Below are 19250 nucleotides of genomic sequence, written 5' to 3'. Positions count from 1 at the left end.
CAGGTCAATACATAAGAGCACACTTTGAGATATCTCCGGCATCTATTTGTAATGGCACATGTGCATGCTGCTCATTCATTGCTGCTACATTTGTATAAATGGCAGAGTAGATTATAATTCAGACCTGTTGTGGTTCAGTTGGACTGGTGCCTTGCATTTTGATTCTGTCGTGTGATGTGAGAAGTTCTGACAAGGCCCTCTTTCCATTATACTGGTGACTTGCAACTTTGAACTGTTGCAGTTCATGTGGTGTAGTTCTGTTTGAAAGGGAATTCCAGGATTTGACCCAGTGACTGTGAAGGAATGGTGATACATTTCCAAATCAAGATGGTGTAGGATTTGGCAAACTTGGGTGATGTGTTGCCTTTGATGTCTAGGTAGTAAAGGTTGCAGATTTGGAAGGCGCTGCCAGAAAACCCTTAGTGAGTTACGTAGTGCAGCTTTTAGATGGAATACTGTGCAGCTATTGTTCATATCAACTGCGTGGGCTGTCAACCATTGAGTTGTTTTAAAAGATGATGTTCGGCTTCTTGAGTGTTTCTTTGGAGCTCCATTCACCCAGGCAAAATTATTCCATACGCTGTCTCTTTATGCATTGTAGATGGTTGATAGGTTTGGGAATTTGGGACCTTTGTGACCATAGTATTTATTTGGCTAGACCAAATAAATTTAGCAGTGCCAGTTTCCAAATTTTGATGGTGGGAGATTCATTGATGGTGATGGTAATGCAGTTAAGTGTCGAGGAAGAGCGTTAAATTATTTACTTTGTTAGACATGATCATTGTCTAGCAATTGTTGCCTCAGCCCTGAATGCTACAAATCTTAGTGTGTGTAGGAACTAATTGTTTCATTTTTGGAGGAGGATATGTGGAACTGAACATTCAGTATTGAGATTTGATTGCTTCTGTAATTGCTATGATGACCCAGCCCAAAGTTCCTATACATGCTCTGAATTCATCTGTCTTACCTGTAAGACCCTTTGCATTGAAATAAATTCCATTAATCCCAAAAATGCTCCTTTAGAGATACGCAAAACACCTCCAGGGTACCCAAAAGCACCTATGTACAGTACTCACGCTATCAGAAAACTGCTTTCTCTAACACCTCATTTCACTGTCGCTTCCACTCCCAATTTGGAAAATCCAATAGCTGCTTCCTGGAGTTTTCATGTACCCAATATTAAATGTTTTCAGCTTTGAATGACCTCTTCAGGGATTTATCCAAGCTTTCTTGGTCTGGAACTGTTACCAAACTGCTTGCTCTAAAGTAATGTATTTTAAGTATCCTCTCCCTTTCTCAGGAGTACTGCTTTATATTCATTCAAGGCTTCTGCAGAACTGTCCCAAACTTAAATTTTAAAAAAACTTATTTAAAACCACTGGGTTTTCCCCCCAAAACACTTTTTTAAGAAAAAAAGTCCAGTAATTTCTAACTGAAACCTTGATGCACAATTGTTTATCTTGCTCAGTGTTAAACAACAACCCATTAACAAAACCCATTAGTCTTGGAAACTCACTGCCTATGAGTGGTGAATGCAGATTAAGCTGTGGCTTTCAAAATGGGCATTGGATAATCATCTGAAGAGTGCGAGTGTACAATACTATGGAAAAAGTCAGAGGAGTGACTACCCTTGCTGAGAGTTCACACAGAAATAATGGGCTGATTGGCCCCTACCTATGTAGTCATTCTGTGATTCTTTTTGATATATTTCTCAACAGTTGCATGAAATGGGCTGTTTAAGATCATGAAACCCAAGCTGATCCACACAGTGTGGATTCTTTGCATTTGTTTGCAATGGCATCTATTATGTTGAAAGGGCTTCAGTAGCTACCTGTTTTGAAATGTTTGCAAAAAGCAAACTAATTTATCCATGATGTTTTTTTCACAATCTATGACATAAATAGGAAGCTTTTGTCATGTCTTTTGGGGAGGATAGAATGTTTGAGTGTCTTGAAATGTAACCAGTGAGGACAATAAGTTTGTGATTCTAAATGGAATTGAGGCATTAACATGCTATTGAAAAGAGTGGTGGGTTGTGGACTTCTGCTTTCAGAGGAATAATTTCTGATTTCAGGTTTGCCATGGTGGGTACAAGCTTAATAGTTGCCCAAGATTCATCAAGGGCGCTGCTTGAGGACTTTCTCAGTACACAGCGCGAGAGTAAGATTGTTGGAGCTTAAAAGCAGATTGTCCACTTGACCTTAGATGATGAAATTAGAAGCAATGTCAGTTTTTAATATATCTGTGTCTGTGTATTAAAAGTAAAGTGAATGATATTCTGTTTTAACTTGAAATTTACATTTAGTAAAATGTTTAATTCCATATTTTAGGATAATATTCAGTAACGCTTGGCACAATATTTGTTTATCAGCAGGTTTATTCACTCATATTCTGTTGGATGAAGCTGCTCAAGCGATGGAGTGTGAGACCATCATGCCTTTGGCACTAGCTAGTAGACACACAAGGATTGTCTTGGCCGGGGATCACATGCAGGTGAGCAATCTATGGACCAAGTTTAAACTTCATTAACAACTATATCAGGATATGAATTATGAAATTGCTTTTTAATTCTCATGATTGCAAACCTCTTGGCTTTTGTGTTCCTTATATTTCTGTGGCAACAGAAAATGCCACAAGGCTATATTCATTTGTCCTTTTCTTGCAATTTAATTCACTGAGGCTTTGCAAGATGCTGTTTAAGTTCATCCTGATTTTGAAGCTCTTTTAAATCAAAATAATGAATATCATAGCAAAGACTGTAGTGGGTTGTCTTTCATTTGGAGTAAGTGTTCTTTTAAAAACCAGAAATTGTTAGTTCACTTCCAGGTCTAATATGCTGTGAATGGCTTATTCATTTGATATAATTTTAATGCTGATACTGAATTTCTTCGCTCCATTCCACCACAATCCCACAGTCTTCCTTTTTAAGAAGCAACAGTTGGACTCATTAAGTTCAGTTGCACGGTGTCCGGATCTTGGCTGAATCACCATCTGTTTAATTTCCTTTTTAAATTAACAATTTGGTTTTCTTAAAGCAAATTTTGATGACCTGATTCTCCCTAACATTGCCAGGGGAATAGCGTGTCCAGACAGCTTGGCTCTGCAATCAGCCTTTTTATGTAACATGACAGTAACTGTTTATAGAAGAAGGAAAAACGCTGAAAAACTGGTTCCTGTTGCCGGATAGCACTCAATATTCCAGTGATAATTATGCATCAATGCCCTTTAAATGAAAGTTTAATAGATAGAAAGTGCTTTCAAATGGACTTCATCTACAGGTTTTGAACAGATGCCACACGATCATTATGTGAAGGTTGGAGTTGGCAACTGTGGATAGTTGCATGCATTTGAATTTGTTTCCAGAAATGCAAGTTTGCCAGGAGTTTCTTAACAAAGACTTACTTGGGATATTCTCAAATGTGTATGTCATTTATGTCCAAGAAAGTCGCCTTTGTAAAACTGATGAATGGAATTTTTGCCAACTTCCTGACCATCTGTCAGATTAACAGGGATTTCTGGCTTACAAACCTCATGTAGGACAGGGGACTTTGAGTGTTTTTCTGAGTGGAGGGGTTTTGGAAGGTAGGGCCGGTTAGGCATCTGCTATTACACAGCTGTGTTTTCGCTTTTTAGTCATCCTCCTCATCCACCCAGATATATTCCCAACTCTTCCTCCAATTATGAAGAAAACGAGGGAAGCACTCTGCTTTTGCCAGTGTTGTTCTGAAACTAAGTAACCTGGATATTTATTTCTTTCCCCAGTTTTCTGATCAGGCACATAAACTAAGCATGATTGGGGTAGGGGTGGGAAAGAAAGTTGATTATTGGAAAGAATGAGGTCAAGTGGACTGAAGAGCCTTCATTACTATTGTTGCCTTGATTTTTTTTTCTCCCTTTGTTTACATTTATTTAATAGTTGCAAGGCTTCCTTCAGTGTATATGATCGTGATATAACAGCATTGCAACTTTTTATATATCAGTTTTGTGTATCACTGGGCTTTCTTTTTAAGTGCACTAGCTACAAAACTGTTGCACACAAATTAAGCAGCAACAAAAGGCTATGATTTTATAGTGAGCATTGTCAGTGGATTCTGTGATGGAACATTAACGTGTTGGTAAATCTGTTTATGGATTAGCATTGCCTGTATTTATTGCACATATCAGTCACGAATTAGTGTTTGCTGTCACAATTTCTTATTCGTAAATGGCAGATTTGAAGGAAATTTTTAAGGAACTGAACTGCTGAAAAATTTATTTGCAGTCATGTATTTGCCATTGTAGCATCATAAAAGACTTCACCAATAAGTAGAGCAGAAAGCATTGTGAAAAACCATCAACAATTTACGATTGCACTTCTAAAATGTTTGAAACTTTCATCTGTATTTTCTGTCCCTTCACGAAATTTCTGTTTTTGAACTTGAACAACTGAAAGAATTTTCTCAATTCTGATCCCCAAAATCATTTATGTTTGCATTTTTCTTCAACTTTACATTGTTTTGTATTTTTCAACATTAACTTATAGAACTATAATCACTGGATGTAATTTATACCTTGTGTGTTCCACAGCATTTTGGCTGATGTAATACGAGATCACCTGGCTTCACATTCGGTCTCCATCATTTGTACTTGAGCTTCTAATGGGTTGATATTTTCTCTGTCCGCAAAAGTTGCAAAATAGTGACACAATTGGTGGGAATAGGTGCAATTAGTTTTCCCTTTTTCTTAATTGCTGCTACTTGACAGAAGAATGATAGTAGCCTTGGAGATACTTGTGATCATCCACTCATCTCACGTGGCCTGTCGGTTGGCTGACTGGAGCTTATAGTGGCAGATGAATAAATGATGAATTTTCACTGGTCAAGATATCCAGGCTATCATAGAAGTTACAGCTATTACCACCATGACTGAGGCAGCTTTTTGAAAAAAGATTTCCCTCACTATAATTAGAATCACTTGCCAGTTTGCATGGCATTTAGTGTTCTGTGAATTTCTTCATGCTTGATAATTCAAGGTGGCGGTCTCTAGTCACCATTTTCTAATGTTATTTTTACAGTCAAACTTTTCTAAAGTCAATATCAATAGAAAAATGACTACTAAAGCTTCTTTTTGATCAATTGTTTAATAAAGTGCAGAATAGTCTGGAATTTTCAGTGAAAAATATTTTTAATCTGTATGAATTAAACGTGTAGGATCAGTTTCAAAAGTGAATGTTCATTTTGATGCTCATTGTTAATTTGCTTGAATCAGCATAATATATATTTTTCTGTATTTTTGTTGTTTGAAGTTATTTTGTTAAAAATAACACTGCCTCAGAAGTAGAAGCAGAAATTGAAATAAGTTTTACGCATCAGTTCTGACTAAGTTTATTTTTGTAAATGTTATTACAGCACTGTTTGCAGTTAGTTACTAACTCCCTTTTCTTCAAAAGTAGCTAATTGTTTCCCAATCAATGATCATAATGACCAAGGACTGGAGAATTCCATTTCCTTCTGATCATGTCCTGTGAGCTCTATTGTCCATTCCCTTGCTTTGTATTAACCTGTAATCTGGTTTAAATTTCCAGGCACAATAACCTCTTCCTGTTTTAACCAGTTTAACAATGATATATGTGAGGAAAGTTTATAAAAGCAGAATGTCAAAAATAAAATTATTCTTGCCTTAACTTTTTGTTCAGCAAAGTACAAATTTAAAAATAGCTAACATTCTGCTTTAACATTTTCCAGCTCAGTCCCTTTGTATACAGTGAATTTGCTCGGGAAAGAAATCTTCATGTATCTTTGCTAGATCGTCTGTATGAACACTACCCTGCAGAGTTTCCATGCAGAATTCTACTGTGTGAGAACTATCGTTCCCATGAAGCTATTATCAAGTAGGTACTTGAGTTTACCACATTTCTTTGGTGTATGACTCAACTGAGTTAGTTCTGGTGATGTTGGAAGGGTTTGCTCTAAGTAAGATACTTGGAGCTTCCATACCTGATTGAGACAACTGAATTAATTTGCCCAATTATCTTTATGTTTGCTTCTTCTTTGTTAATATATCTTCCTCCCAGTGATATCATTCAATTTTTAACAAGGTTGTTTGCTGACTGATAAATACTCCTCAACCTGGACAGAGATTTTGCTGGTTCTAAAACAGGAATAGTGACTGTTCTAAAATGCCCGATAATAAGTGAGACTGTCCAATTGTCTGTTTTTCGAAGGAGTAGGGTACAATACAAGTAGAGCACAAAAAGTGTTTCACCACATTGAATTAATATTTGGTCATTACCAAAATATTCACTTTGCAATAAACCTTTCATCACAGTCCAACCTAAACATATAGTTCCAATGTAGTTGCAGTTTTTGCAGCAATAGTTAATAATAAAACTTCATTCTGATATTATTTTTCTAGAAAGAAATTCATGAAATGAAACTGACATACCTGCAGTTTAGAAGTAACTTTTCAATCCCCTTGCCTATTCTGCTTAAAGTGCGAGGATTGAGCTAAGTTGTTGATACTGCTGTATCTGCTCATGATTTATCATCTCAATAATCTCCTAAACCTCATTGAAAACTATCTCTTCGACCACACTTGCAGTCACCACACCTAATATTACTGTTGCTTTGCATCCATTCCATCACTAGCAATTACCTTGTGACATTGACCATATAGTGGGTAATTACAGACTGTTCACTTTAATTAATCATTGGGTGTATTTTGTGCTGAGCATCTGACAAATGAGAGATATCACTTTGTCTCCAACTATGTTTATGCATAATGCAAAAGTTAAGCCATGTTTGCAGAAACAATGGTAATTGCATTTTGGCTAGACCCTAGGAATGTGATTTGCACAAGAATATGTTTTCATTGGGAAGCGAAAAATTTAAATGTTTGGATTTTTAGGTTATGCATTTTCAAATTTGCTACGTAAAAGCAACGTGTACCTAAAGTTTACTTCACACTTGTAAGTTAATGTGTTAAGAATTGCATTGTTGGGTATCGGCTTTGAGTTGGCCAGGATGGATTTTTATTTAGCATCACAGTTATAATATAAGATTGGGTGTGTTGTAAATTAATTCACTTTTCCTGAGAGAGGTAATAAATAATCAGAAGTTCAACAAGATATTTTATTTTTTAAACAGAATCAGTAAGGTGTTAGATGGAAAGTTAAACTTGATTCAAAATAAACTTATTCAGTGCTGATTTTTTTTGGTTTTATTTTTTGTAATTTATGTGCTAAATCAACAAATAGTGAGGACCCACTAGTATTTCAGAGGTTCTGCTTAATGAAATTTAATCACATTTAATTTTATTTCAGCTACACTTCTGAACTATTCTATGAGGGTAAGTTGATGGCGAGCGGAAAGCAACCGGCACACAAAGATTTCTATCCACTGACATTCTTCACAGCCCGAGGAGAAGATGTGCAAGAGAAAAACAGCACTGCTTTCTATAACAATTCAGAGGTAAGGTAACAAAATATCTCTACTGGTTGTATCTGTCCATTGTCTATTGTTTCCACAAACCCTGTTGATTTTAAGGTTTGTTACAATGGTGCACTTAAATATTGTGTTATCAGTAACTACCATGTACATGTCTGTAAGAGTGCTTTGAATTAGTGAAGTTATCCATTGAATGAATCTCCACCCTGAATTGATTAAAGGAAACTTTTGTGGAACAAATCATACATTCTTACAGTGAAGTTTTGGCCTGTGGTATAAAATTTTGGAAGCTTTCCTTGGTTTTGAAATTAAACTTATTGAGTTTATTTCTATTCAGTGATGCTTCCGCTTGAAGTTCAACATTGATCCCATAAATTTTTTAATCTCTGTTTTCTCCCCGTATCCTGCGAAGATATGAACTCATTGCTGTCATGATTCTCCAGGTTCACGAAGTCACCTTGATTTTTTTCAAGCTCCCAATCACGACTGTATGGAGATTATGTGACTAATATTAGTAGGGCTTTGCTGTGCACAAACTGGCTGCTTATAAAACACTGCTGAAGTTCAAAAGTTGTATTTTCGCATTCACACCCTCTCAGCCTCTCCTCCCTATTTTAACAAACTGAAATGATGAAGGTAATTGTAGTTTAGCGTGATTGTATTCACATTGGATCGACATCTAACATGAGGTCACTGAGTCGACTTGTAGCTGTTGTAAACTGGGTGGGATCAGCTCAGTCAAGATTATCTTATCATTTGTGCTCAGTTACGCACTGATTTTAGGATTTACCTCTTGTTTGAGTGAGCTCCATGATCTCTGTTGTGTTCATCTTTGTATGATCGATGCTGAGAGGATGTTTCCTGTCAGAGAACCTAAAACTCGGCATAGTTTCAAAAAATGGGATCTTCCATTTAAAAGTAAGGGTTTTTGATGTTTGGAATTTATTCTCCCCAGTGAACAATGGAGGCTGAGTTATTGAATATGCACAGTTGGACTGATTTTTGATTGACGAGGAAACCCAGGCTTTTGAGGAGCAGGCGGGAGTGGAATTTAAGCCACAATCAGATTGTCCATGATCTTATTAAATGGTGCAGCTGGCTTAAGAGACATAGAGTCTCACAGCATGGATACAGACCCTTCAGCCCAGCCAATCCACACCACCCACATTCTTGAACTAAACTCGTCCCACTTGCTTGCATTTGGCCCATATCCCTCCAAATTTTTCCTATCCATGTACTTGTCCAAATATCTTTTAAACGTTGTAACTGTATCTAGATGTACCACTTCCACACGAACCACTCTGTGTAAAAAAGTTGCCCCTCATGTCTTTTTTAAGCCTTTCTCCTTTCACCTTAAAAATATGCCCCCTAGTTTTGAGCTCACCCAGCCTAGCAAAAAGACCCTTGTCATTCACTTTATCCATGCCTCTCATGATTTCATAAACCTCAGAAGCCTCCCAGCCCTTATGTTTGGAAGGGTTTTATCTTAAATTCAAGTATATTCTGAACACAGCAACAAAAACAAATGTCAGTAACAAAAATATGAGCATTGATGTTTTGCTTTCCTGATTGTTATATCTCCCCATAAAGCTAAACTTCTGCTATGAATGTAAATACCTATGGTCAGATGGAAGACTCACTCATATTGTCTGAATATAATCACTTCATGCCAAGTTCAATGTTTGCTCGCTGCACTAAAAAAATGGAGTTAAGCCAATAAAATAATATTCGATGAGGTTTAGCAACCTAGTTTGGAATAGCTGAAGCTGGGAGTGATTAGTTGGCCCCATCGTGATATTTGTGTCATCGCCATTTTATCAAGTTGAGAGAAAAGGTTATATGGTGTTCTGCCTGTATTGCAGTCATTGTTGGTTCCAAGGCTGGAATTAGTAACTTGACAGCAGAGGGGGGCATTAATACAGTCATTTCAAAACTGATGACTGCACCATGTTTAACTAAATGATATCAGCTGTTGGATTTCTTTGTGAAAATGTTGGAGCTTTTCTATTGCGATATATTGATCTTGCTGTTTAATAAGTTAAGGTGCTTCAAACTTTAGGTTGTGCTGAGGAACAATGTGAAATACTTAATATAATAAAAATAGTTATCACTTATTGAAAATATAGTACAGAGATGCCTTGAAGTTTGAATGTTTGTGATGCAAATACATGTAAAAAAAATTCTGGTTTTCTTTTAGTGTGGGTGCAGAGACATCCCCTGGCATTGCATGGAGAAAAATAAAGAAAATACTTAGTTATTTCATATCTAAATACTTAGACGTCTGAATATTTCATACAATTGTAGTGATTATTGTTTCAGCAATGATCCTCAATGGTATGAATGGTCACTGTTTGATTAGGTGGTATGCAGAGAGAAATGCTGACCAGTGCACAGAACATGCTCCCCTTGAAAGAATAGTCTTGGATTTTTTACTGTCAATTGGATTGGGCATACTGGATCATACTGACTTTTGCCGTTCTTTTGAAATGATCTTATTCCCTCCATGCTGTGTTACAGTTTCAGCCTAGAGCATGTGCTAAAGTTCCTTTAACAATCCATCCAAGTTGTCACTTTGCTAGAAAGAGGATTGATGAAATTGTCTCAACAAATTCATCAATAAATTAACAGAAAAATGTCAGTCTGTGGAGTTGTGCTTGGCACAAGTCACCCGTCAATCAAGTTACCTTCCAGGTAAGGACACAGACTGGCAGTGACCTGCTCAAAATCAAACAGCTATATCAACCGTCAAATAGGGCCAGTTACTTGGGAACATTGCTTTTTCCCTCTGCCTTTGATTTATTTCAGCCATTAAATACATTTCCCAGTTTCATTATGAACCATGGCAGGAAAATACTCTATCTTTTACTGCACCCTCTGTGAATACCTGTGAAATTTCATAAAAAATATTTGAAAATCAAATAAGCGTGAACAGAGTCAGTTTGATAGACCTGGAAACCAGAAAGTCTCCAGTGCTATTCCTGACATTGAATAGAATGGAATGGAATACAATCCCTACAATGTGGAAGCAGGCCATTTGACGCATCAAGTCCACACTGACCCTTTGAAGATCATCCCACTCAGACCCACGCCAACCCTGTAACCCTGCATTTCTCATGGCTAACCAACCTAGTTACACATCCATGAACACTGGGCAAGTTAACTTGGCAAGGCCACCTGTACTGTACATCTTTGGACTGTGAGAGAAAACTGGAGCACCCTGAAGAAACCCACATAGACATGGGGAGAGTGTGCAGACTCCACACAGACAGTTGCCCGAGGCTGGAATCGAACCCAGGTCCCTGGCGCTGTGAGGCAGCAGTGATAACCGCTGAGCCACCATGATTCAATTAATCTTAGCAGTTCAGGCTGTATAATTGGTTTAGCTCCTAATGGGAATTACGTAAGGTCCCCATTTATGTTCACCTTCCAGAGACTCTTCCAGCATGTTTGCATCTCTAGACATTGTGTGCGTTTGTTAAACTGCTTCTTGTATAAATAGTTCACTTGAGTGAGATCTTGAAATTATTTTGATTCTAGTTTTTGTTGCTTAATGCAAGTGTTTTATATCATCGTAACTTGTGCTATTTAACGGAACTAATTTATGGTTGCCATTTAAATTCAAACCTTTAGGTTTTGGTTCCCTATTTGTTCTGTTCAATGTGGAGTGATTTATCTTGGGGTGACAGTGACAGAAAAATCAAATCATGTCTAAATTTGCTGAATCAAATGTGTAGCATTTCATATCCAAAAATATGTTTCCATTGAGCCTTTGCTAAGTTGTGATAATACTTGATGAAAATGGTTGATTATAAAGCCATCCTTTTTTGGGCATACTAACTTTATGAATCGTGGAAGATCCTGGTGTTTCAGTTTTCAGATGTACTTTATCATACAGTTAATTGATAACAGTAGTGCAACTCTGTGGTTGAACTTTATTTATATTTAATCCCAAACTGGTTTGACACAAAATTATCAGTTAGCTGCTGTAGTTAAGTAGATGTCATGTCATGGAATTTACTTCACATATTGTTCAGCATAGTTGGGCTGATGAATGAAACTTTGAATATCTTCAAATGTAGAGGTTGCACCTCTTCTTTAATGTGAAGATGCAATGACTAAAATCATACCTTGTCCCTCCTAAAAGGTTTTTGAAATTGTGGAACGCGTTGAAGAACTCAGAAGGAAGTGGCCAGTTGCTTGGGGGAAGTTGGATGAAGGCAGCATTGGAGTAGTGACACCATATGCTGATCAAGTGTTTAGGATTCGATCGGAACTTCGTAAGAAGAGATTGTCAGAAGTGAATGTAGAACGAGTTCTGAATGTTCAAGGTGGGTTCCCACTTGCTCGTTAAAGTTAAGTTGCTTTTTGTTTTGTTTCTGTCATTGTAAACCATGCGAAATTGTCTCATTTAGGGTGAGGGAGATCACAATGAAGCTAACAGAATACTGAGATAGAGTAGACATGGAGAAGATGTTTCCACTAGTAAGAGAGACTAGGACCCAAGGACACAGTCTCAGAATGAAGGGTGACCCTTTAGAACTGAAATGAGGAGGAATTTCTTCATCCAGAGTGTGGTGAATCTCTGGAACTCACACCACAGAAGGCTATGGAGACCATGTCGTTGAGTATCTTTAAGACACTTAAGTTCTTGATTAGTGAGAGGATTGAAGGTTACGGGGAGAATGCAGGAGAATAGCATTGAGAAACATATCAACTACGATCAAATGGTGGAGCAGGGCCAGTGGACTGAATGACCTAATTCGGGTCCTACATCTTACAGTCCAATGTCTTATGGTCTTACTTGAGGAACTGGGTGACAGAAATGTACACTTGATGCACTGAACTTTATCATGCTGTACTTATGTGAGAGTCCATGCCTGTGTAATAAATTTTCCATCTTGGCTGTTGCTTGCAAGAGCTGTCCTGAGGGAGGGGAAACTGCTTGGATAGTTCCAGTAGGTGACAGATATGATTGAAGCAATAAAGGCTGCACACAAGCTAGCCACAGCATTTTATAGGTCAGAAAGTACAAAATATTTTTGAAGCCTCATTGTTAAAGCTGTGTTAATGTTGTTTGATGTATTTTTCTGACATTATACAACTTGCTTCATGGTTGTTGCAGGAGGGAGGCATAGATTAGTTTCTTCTTGAGAGCCATTGCCACGAGTGGCATGTGTCTTTCATGGTTGAAGTTAATCAGAAGGGCAAGGACGGAACAGAGGAATTTTACCTAATGACTGAACGTTGTTGATGCAGTCAGTTTATCAGCTGGTTTTGAGGAAGATCACTACTTGTCTCCAGCTCCTCCGGGCACCTGGTTGGAATGAGAGCTTGTGCTCAGTACAGCTCTGGAAATAGTCTATTAACCAGCATTTCTGTCTTAATTTAGTTGTCTAAATAATATCATCAATCCTCCTTTCAGCAAAATGGCAATGACAGGGTGAATCTGTTAATTTTTCTATACAAAACAAACCTGTTAAAATCTAAATGGACTTTGGTCTCCTTTTTCTAAAATAAAAAAATCAACAGAATAGAATCCTGTTATGTCTCTGCGTAAGTGGATTTTGTGGAAAAAATAAATATTTGACGTCAGCATGATGAACATTATCAGTGAACTTTTTGTTATCTAAATAAACACCCATTTCATGCAACTGTTTCTTTTGAATCCATACAGGTAGAACTACATCTGTAGGGAGTTTGCAGTTGCTCTTTTGGCCCAAGTCTGAAAATTATTGTACTGTACTATGAATATTAAATATCTTTGCATTGTTAGATCCTTTACAGCTATGGTGCAAAAGAATAAAAGGCTTGCAATTAAAAAAGCACTTGTCATGACTTTAGGATGTCCCAAAGTGTTGACAACCAGTGTAATATAAACCATGTGCAATATCTATGTAATAGCTTTGATCATTTTCTCCAGGTAATACCTGCTTTTAAGTTAGCTTGACTTGGAAAAATCATATGAATCCTTGTTTCTTTTTAATTTTTCAGGCAAGCAGTTTAGGGTCTTATTTCTCAGTACAGTAAGGACAAGACACACATGCAAGCATAAGCAGACCCCTATCAAGCGAAAGGAACAGTTGGTAGAGGACTCCACCGAGGACCTGGACTATGGGTTTCTTTCTAATTACAAACTACTTAATACTGCAATCACCAGGGCACAGTCCCTGGTTGCTGTGGTTGGAGACCCCATAGCTCTATGCTCAGTTGGGAGATGCAGGTAAAGTAAAAACATTTTCTTCAAGTTATTAATCAGAAAACTAATGAGTACTCACTGGTGTAACATCACTCATTACAACCTCTTAATACATTTTTTTGTTTATTTGAGAGAGTTCTTTGATACAGGTCTTTCAGATGGGATGCACCAATTTGCATTGTGGGAAATCCAGGAGGCCAGTGACAATTAATGAACAGCATTCTTACTGTGCATCCAGTTAATTTGCATTAAGCTCCTTTTTCAGCCTTGATTCAAGGTGACAGGAGATGTCCAACCAAATTGGCTTCTTGACAATTGCTTGACTAGCATGATCTCTTCTTCCATGAACAATGCCAAGATCTCTTCTAGCATCTGGGAGTTTTGTCTGGAAGTATTGATTTCCTGTAGTATAGTTCAGTCGTGTTACGTATAGTGATTGAGATTTTGTTTGTTTGAGGAGATAGGAGTCTTGATTGGTTTGTGAACTGAAGATTGACATGTCTCAGTTTGTAAAGTCAACAATACCTTTGTATATATACAAAGACTTTGGATTTGTTTGATTTTAAATAGAAGATAACCCATAAATCAACTTTAAACTTTAAGCACATTCCAGCATTTGTCATTATTATTTCCAAAATTGTACTTTAAAAGTCCTTGTAATTTCAAACCTACTAATTCAAAATTCAAAGTAGATTGACTTCACCAGCTCTCTTGGTTCACTGAGGAACTATAAAATGATAGATGACAGCATTTATTATAATAGAGATTTGTAATGGAGAAATTTGTGTTTTGAGTGCTGGCTGATTTGAAAATTGTCAAGTGGATGAAAGTGAGCTATATGTCAGCCTTTTCACTGAGTTTTAGGTTTATAACCCGCTGAAGTTGAATCTGATACATTACTCATGATCAAGAAACCCTGCAATGAAAGATGTGTGATATATATTTACCATAGATTTACCATTCTACCAGACTTTAGGGCTACTGTCCGATTAGAGAGTGCCAACTGATGGTGTTTTAACCTGAGGGTCACCACATCACAGGCAAGGGTCAAGGTTTAGAAGGTGAAGTCTTTATGGTAATCTCAGCCGCTGTTTGAATTGAACCCATTTTGGCATCACTCTGCATTGCAAACCAGTTATCCAGTCAGCTTTGACACTAGACGATGAAGGGTCTGGTGAGCTAAGCAGAACTCTAGCAGTCGGCAGCATTCTGGCATCGTTGAAGTCCAGAGTGGTCGGCAGTGAGGTGGCTGCTGAGCCCTGAGCAGGACTCTGGCAGTTAGCGGCGAGACAGCGGCGCGGGGGAGAAAACAAGCCCAGCACGGAGGAGAGATTGAGCCCTCATGGTGAAAGCCCAACATGGAGCATCTGCAGGCCCATGGCTAAAGAACTGCAGTGTGAACTTTTAACTTTCTTTCTTTATACTAAGAAGAACTGTAATGTTGAACGTTTAACTTGTTTCTTTATTTTTCTACTCTATACTAAGACGGTGCTGGGAATGGTGACATTGTATATTTTTCACTATACTCCTGTAGCCCTGAACTTGAGTATGTAAGACAATAAAACCTAGTTCTAATTCTAAACTGACATCATTTCTAGAGCTTGGTTTTCACACCAGTGATACTTGGTGTTGGTCACTTTTGTGAAGGTTTTAAAAAAGAGCCGAGAGTCCTTTCTGGAACAGTGACTTAAAGTATCAGAGTGGGTGACTGTAAACCTCTTGGAATGTTAATTGAAGATAGTGTGGAGTTTATAACATAGGAGTAAACATTGAAAGACAAAATTGTTTTTGGTTTAGAATAATCAAGAATTGATTTTAGCTTGGAAAACCAAGAGATTTCAATCTTAGCTGTTAGGACAGTTTTTGGTGGAGACCTAACTGGTGTCATAGGCAAATATAGTTTCTTTCATAGAAATGAGGGACAGGTCAAAGAAAGCTCAGTTACCTTGGTGTAAAGGTTTAGCTTTTGAAACTTGCAGACGAGGACTGCCTGGTTAGAAATTTGCTGATTATTGGCGGTTTGAAAGAACGTAAGTTTTTCACTTCATATGTATTGATACCAGACTTCATCATTCACATGACAGAATTGTGGTGAAGCAGTTGGAACCTACAAATTTGATATGGAAGCATAATTTCTCTGGAAATGCAATTAAGTGATGGAGTTGGAGAACAGATGAGATTTTGTATTGCTATAGGTTCTAAGATTGTTCAAAACGTGTTTTATATTTAGATAGCTTGATTTGTTTTAGTTTCTCCTTTAATGAATAAGCTTTATTGTTAAAGAAAATCTGCAGTTTTGGGTACCTACATTTCAGTGAATGACCACCATGTTAAAATTGGAAAAACCTATCAAGCCAGATTTCTTTGAGGTCTGACTTAAATAGGAATACCATCAGCTGGGATTATAACAATTCTGTAATGGTAAGCCTTTTCCTATTATATATTGTTTGAAAATTATGTTTCCCAGTAAAAAGCATCTTGATCATTTGGAAATTGAATTTAAACAGGTGGGGTATTTCATCAATGAGAAATTTTGGTATTGTTCCAATCCTAGGCGACATTAACATTTAAAGAGAAATCCAAATACCTCTTCTTAACCAGTCAAACAGTATTTCGAGATTTTGTATTTTTTTTACGCACATACTTCATTGTATAAAAGGATTTGAACAAAACAAGCATGATTACTGTAACAATATGGCTTATAACTGCATACATTATGTACTCTGGTTTCCTTCTTGTGTCCTCGAAGAATTCTATTATAAGACATCAATCTTAAGGTTATTTTCTTTTGTCGAGACCACGCATGGTCCTGGAGTATTTTCCTCAATTTTTGTTATTCTGAGAAAAACCTTTCATTTGCCATCCCGATAGATGATTCAGTCTTTTGTCAGTATGTGCAAATAATTCAGCTGCCTACTTAGATTTGCACTAAGACTCTGTGAGGCCTGCTATAGATTCACCCACCAGCTTCAAAGTAGACAGTCTAGTCTTCTAGGCTTCTGTTCCTTGCATCATTCAAACTGAGATTATTCCTTGCTCAACTTCCATGCAGTCACTGGTGAAGTTAGTGTTTTCCTCTGCTTACAGTGTAGGTCTATCTAATTGTTCTTTATTTTGGCTAACTTCTGTCAGCTGCAAAATATACTAGTTCAAAACTGCGGTTAGAAACCTCTTCTAGTAAGCATCCAGATAAATTGAAACCAGAGAGCTTTCCCAAGTCCACCCATCTCCATGAATATAGTCCGCAAACCTCAGTTTGAATTTTAAGCAAATTGGCCCTTACGTCCAAATTGCTCCATCTGAGTAAAGCCACCAGCTGGTTTATTATTCTGTCTCTTCTATTAAACAAACATGGGAAACCACTCCATTTTAGTTTGGTGTTTTGGTAAAATCATCAAATCCCAGCATTCTAATTGCTTACCTTCACAACAGCAATCTTCCGAGAACTAAACATTACCTTTAAATTATTAGTAACCATGAATAGAACATTCACAACATTATACCCTTCATGAAGCTTATAATAGTATGAGTTATTTTTTGGTGATTATGCTTCCACAAGCAAATATCACAGAAAACTCCCCTCCAAATCAATGAAGAAATTTGAAATTAGATTTCTTTTACTCTGGGGACCAAGCTCAGAGGTTTTCTTTTCCACAGCCTGAAGTATGATGAAAGATTTAACAAATAATGTGTGGATCACTTAGCTGCTCGTAAGTTAATACTCAACTATATTACATTATATTTCACCCTCCTGGGGGTCTGGTTTTTATGATTTGCATGTACAATTATTTCTGTTTATATTCTGATGAGGAGTTCTGTGTGTCAATCTATTGAGATTTATTTTGAGAGTTTGGTTTGTGTTTGATGTTAATTTGATTTGATTGATTTAACTGCCTCTCGTGTGATCTGGAAAAGGAATGAATCACAGCTGTGTAATGGGTCATTCTGTACTTTAACAAAGCAGCATTGAAGCTTGAATCCAGTTCACTTGCACCAACTTGATTGAGTATCTGCTTGTGTATGTGGGTGTGTAACTGAAGCATGTGGTCTTGTCAACATTTCATATCTCATAAACGAATTACAGAGGTGATTTGATGTTTCAAATTACCTTGCAATAGAGCTTTCTTCTACAACAGGCAGATTTGTTGAAGCATTAGCTAGCCCTCAGACCCAGCTGGAAAATACAGAAACAGCTGGAATGGTTTTAAAAATTACCATTCCATACTGATTATAAAAGCAACCTGTTTAAAAACATTTTCCTCAGAGTTTCAAGTTCGCAGTATGCTCAGCAAATATTAATTTACTTTTTAATGAGCCAGAAAGCATGCAGATAGAGTGATCTAGTAAAGCAGGTAACCATAGGCTCGTAATAAGTTATAATGTCAGAGAACGAGGAGTTGAATTCGATATGTAAAAAAGCTGAAATATTCCTTCCAGTATTCACTCCTGAAATAAAAATGTAGTTAATGATTCTAGATGTGCTCTGAGGGCATAGCGTTACAACAAGATGTTCAGGAGCAAGCAAACTTACAAAGCGTTGTTTTAACAAAAAACTCTGTTCACTGGCAAGGTCAACATTCATTACCAATCCCTAATTGCCCTTGAGAAAATGATGAGCCAGCAACTTATACTGCTGCTGTTGTCGTATAGGTACAGCCATACTCCTGTTAGGTACGGAGACTGAGTCACAGAAGATGGTTGTACTTGTCATTTTAGTGTCAAGACACGGGCCTAGGAGTTTCTCCTAAGCCAGTCATCTTGAACTGCTTCATCAATTACCTTTCCTCAGTTGTAATATCAGAAGAGGTACCACTGGGTAAAGATTGCAGAGTATTTAGTTTCATTCAAGACTCTGGAGCGATCTGTGCCAACATGCTGCAAGACCTGGACACCAGCCAGGTTTGGGATGATAAGCGGCACAACATTTGCACAGCACAAGTGTTGGACAGTGACCACCTACAATAAGAGGGCATTTAGCCATCGCTGTTTAATGTTCAATGGCATTATCTTTATTGAAACCACTACTGTCACTATCGCAGGAGGTTACTGTTGACAAGAAACCTAATGAGGAAGATGGTGATTTAGTGGTAATGTTACTAGAATAGTAATTCAGAAACCAAGGCTACTGTTCTGGTTCGAATCCACCATGGTAGCTAATGGAATTTACATTCAGTTATTAAATCTGTGTAATATAAGACTGTACTCTGTACTCTGCAAAGGTAACTATGTTAATAATATAAATTGTTGTATCACCCCCATTTGACTCATTAATGTCCTTTCAGAAAAGAAAATCTGCCCTTACCCTGTCTGTTCTTTATGCTCCTGCAAGTTGACCGCAATGTGGTTGATTCTTAACTGTTCTCTGAAATGGCCTTGTAAGCCCATTCAAGGACAATTTGGGATAGTGAACAAAGGCAAACCTTGCCACATCCCATGAAAGAATAGAGGAACAAAGCGCTGTGGTAAAAGAGCAAGTGAGAGAGTCAAGCCATTCTGCAGCAAGTAACTTGCCTCTTGACTCACCTTTCTATCTTTCAGCTACAATGCATAAGTACTATGATAAAATGCTATCAGAGATAGTAGGAACTGCAGATGCTGGAGAATCCGAGACAACAAGGTGCAGGGCTGGA

The 19250-nt window shown here is 37.4% G+C and overlaps 1 protein-coding gene across 6 annotated transcripts in view; it reads left to right on the top strand.

Annotated features, from left to right (window-relative positions):
* Positions 1-19250, top strand: part of helz (helicase with zinc finger) — a 273419-nt gene that overhangs the window by 146450 nt on the left and 107719 nt on the right. For 4 of the 6 annotated variants that reach the window (XM_048610734.1, XM_048610736.1, XM_048610733.1 and 1 more), the window contains 5 exons: positions 2372-2493; positions 5724-5869; positions 7301-7448; positions 11569-11752; positions 13416-13644. In XM_048610734.1, coding sequence (XP_048466691.1) covers positions 2372-2493; positions 5724-5869; positions 7301-7448; positions 11569-11752; positions 13416-13644 — 829 coding nt within the window. The remainder of the gene's footprint in view (positions 1-2371; positions 2494-5723; positions 5870-7300; positions 7449-11568; positions 11753-13415; positions 13645-19250) is intronic. The other 2 variants (XM_020511475.2, XM_048610735.1) reach the window with 1 other exon arrangement.

The sequence above is a fragment of the Rhincodon typus genome, chromosome 23 (genome assembly GCF_021869965.1).
Source record: "Rhincodon typus isolate 14 chromosome 23, sRhiTyp1.1, whole genome shotgun sequence".
In the NCBI taxonomy this organism is placed as follows: Eukaryota; Metazoa; Chordata; class Chondrichthyes; order Orectolobiformes; family Rhincodontidae; genus Rhincodon; species Rhincodon typus.
This window is presented reverse-complemented; position numbering and strand designations above follow the sequence as displayed.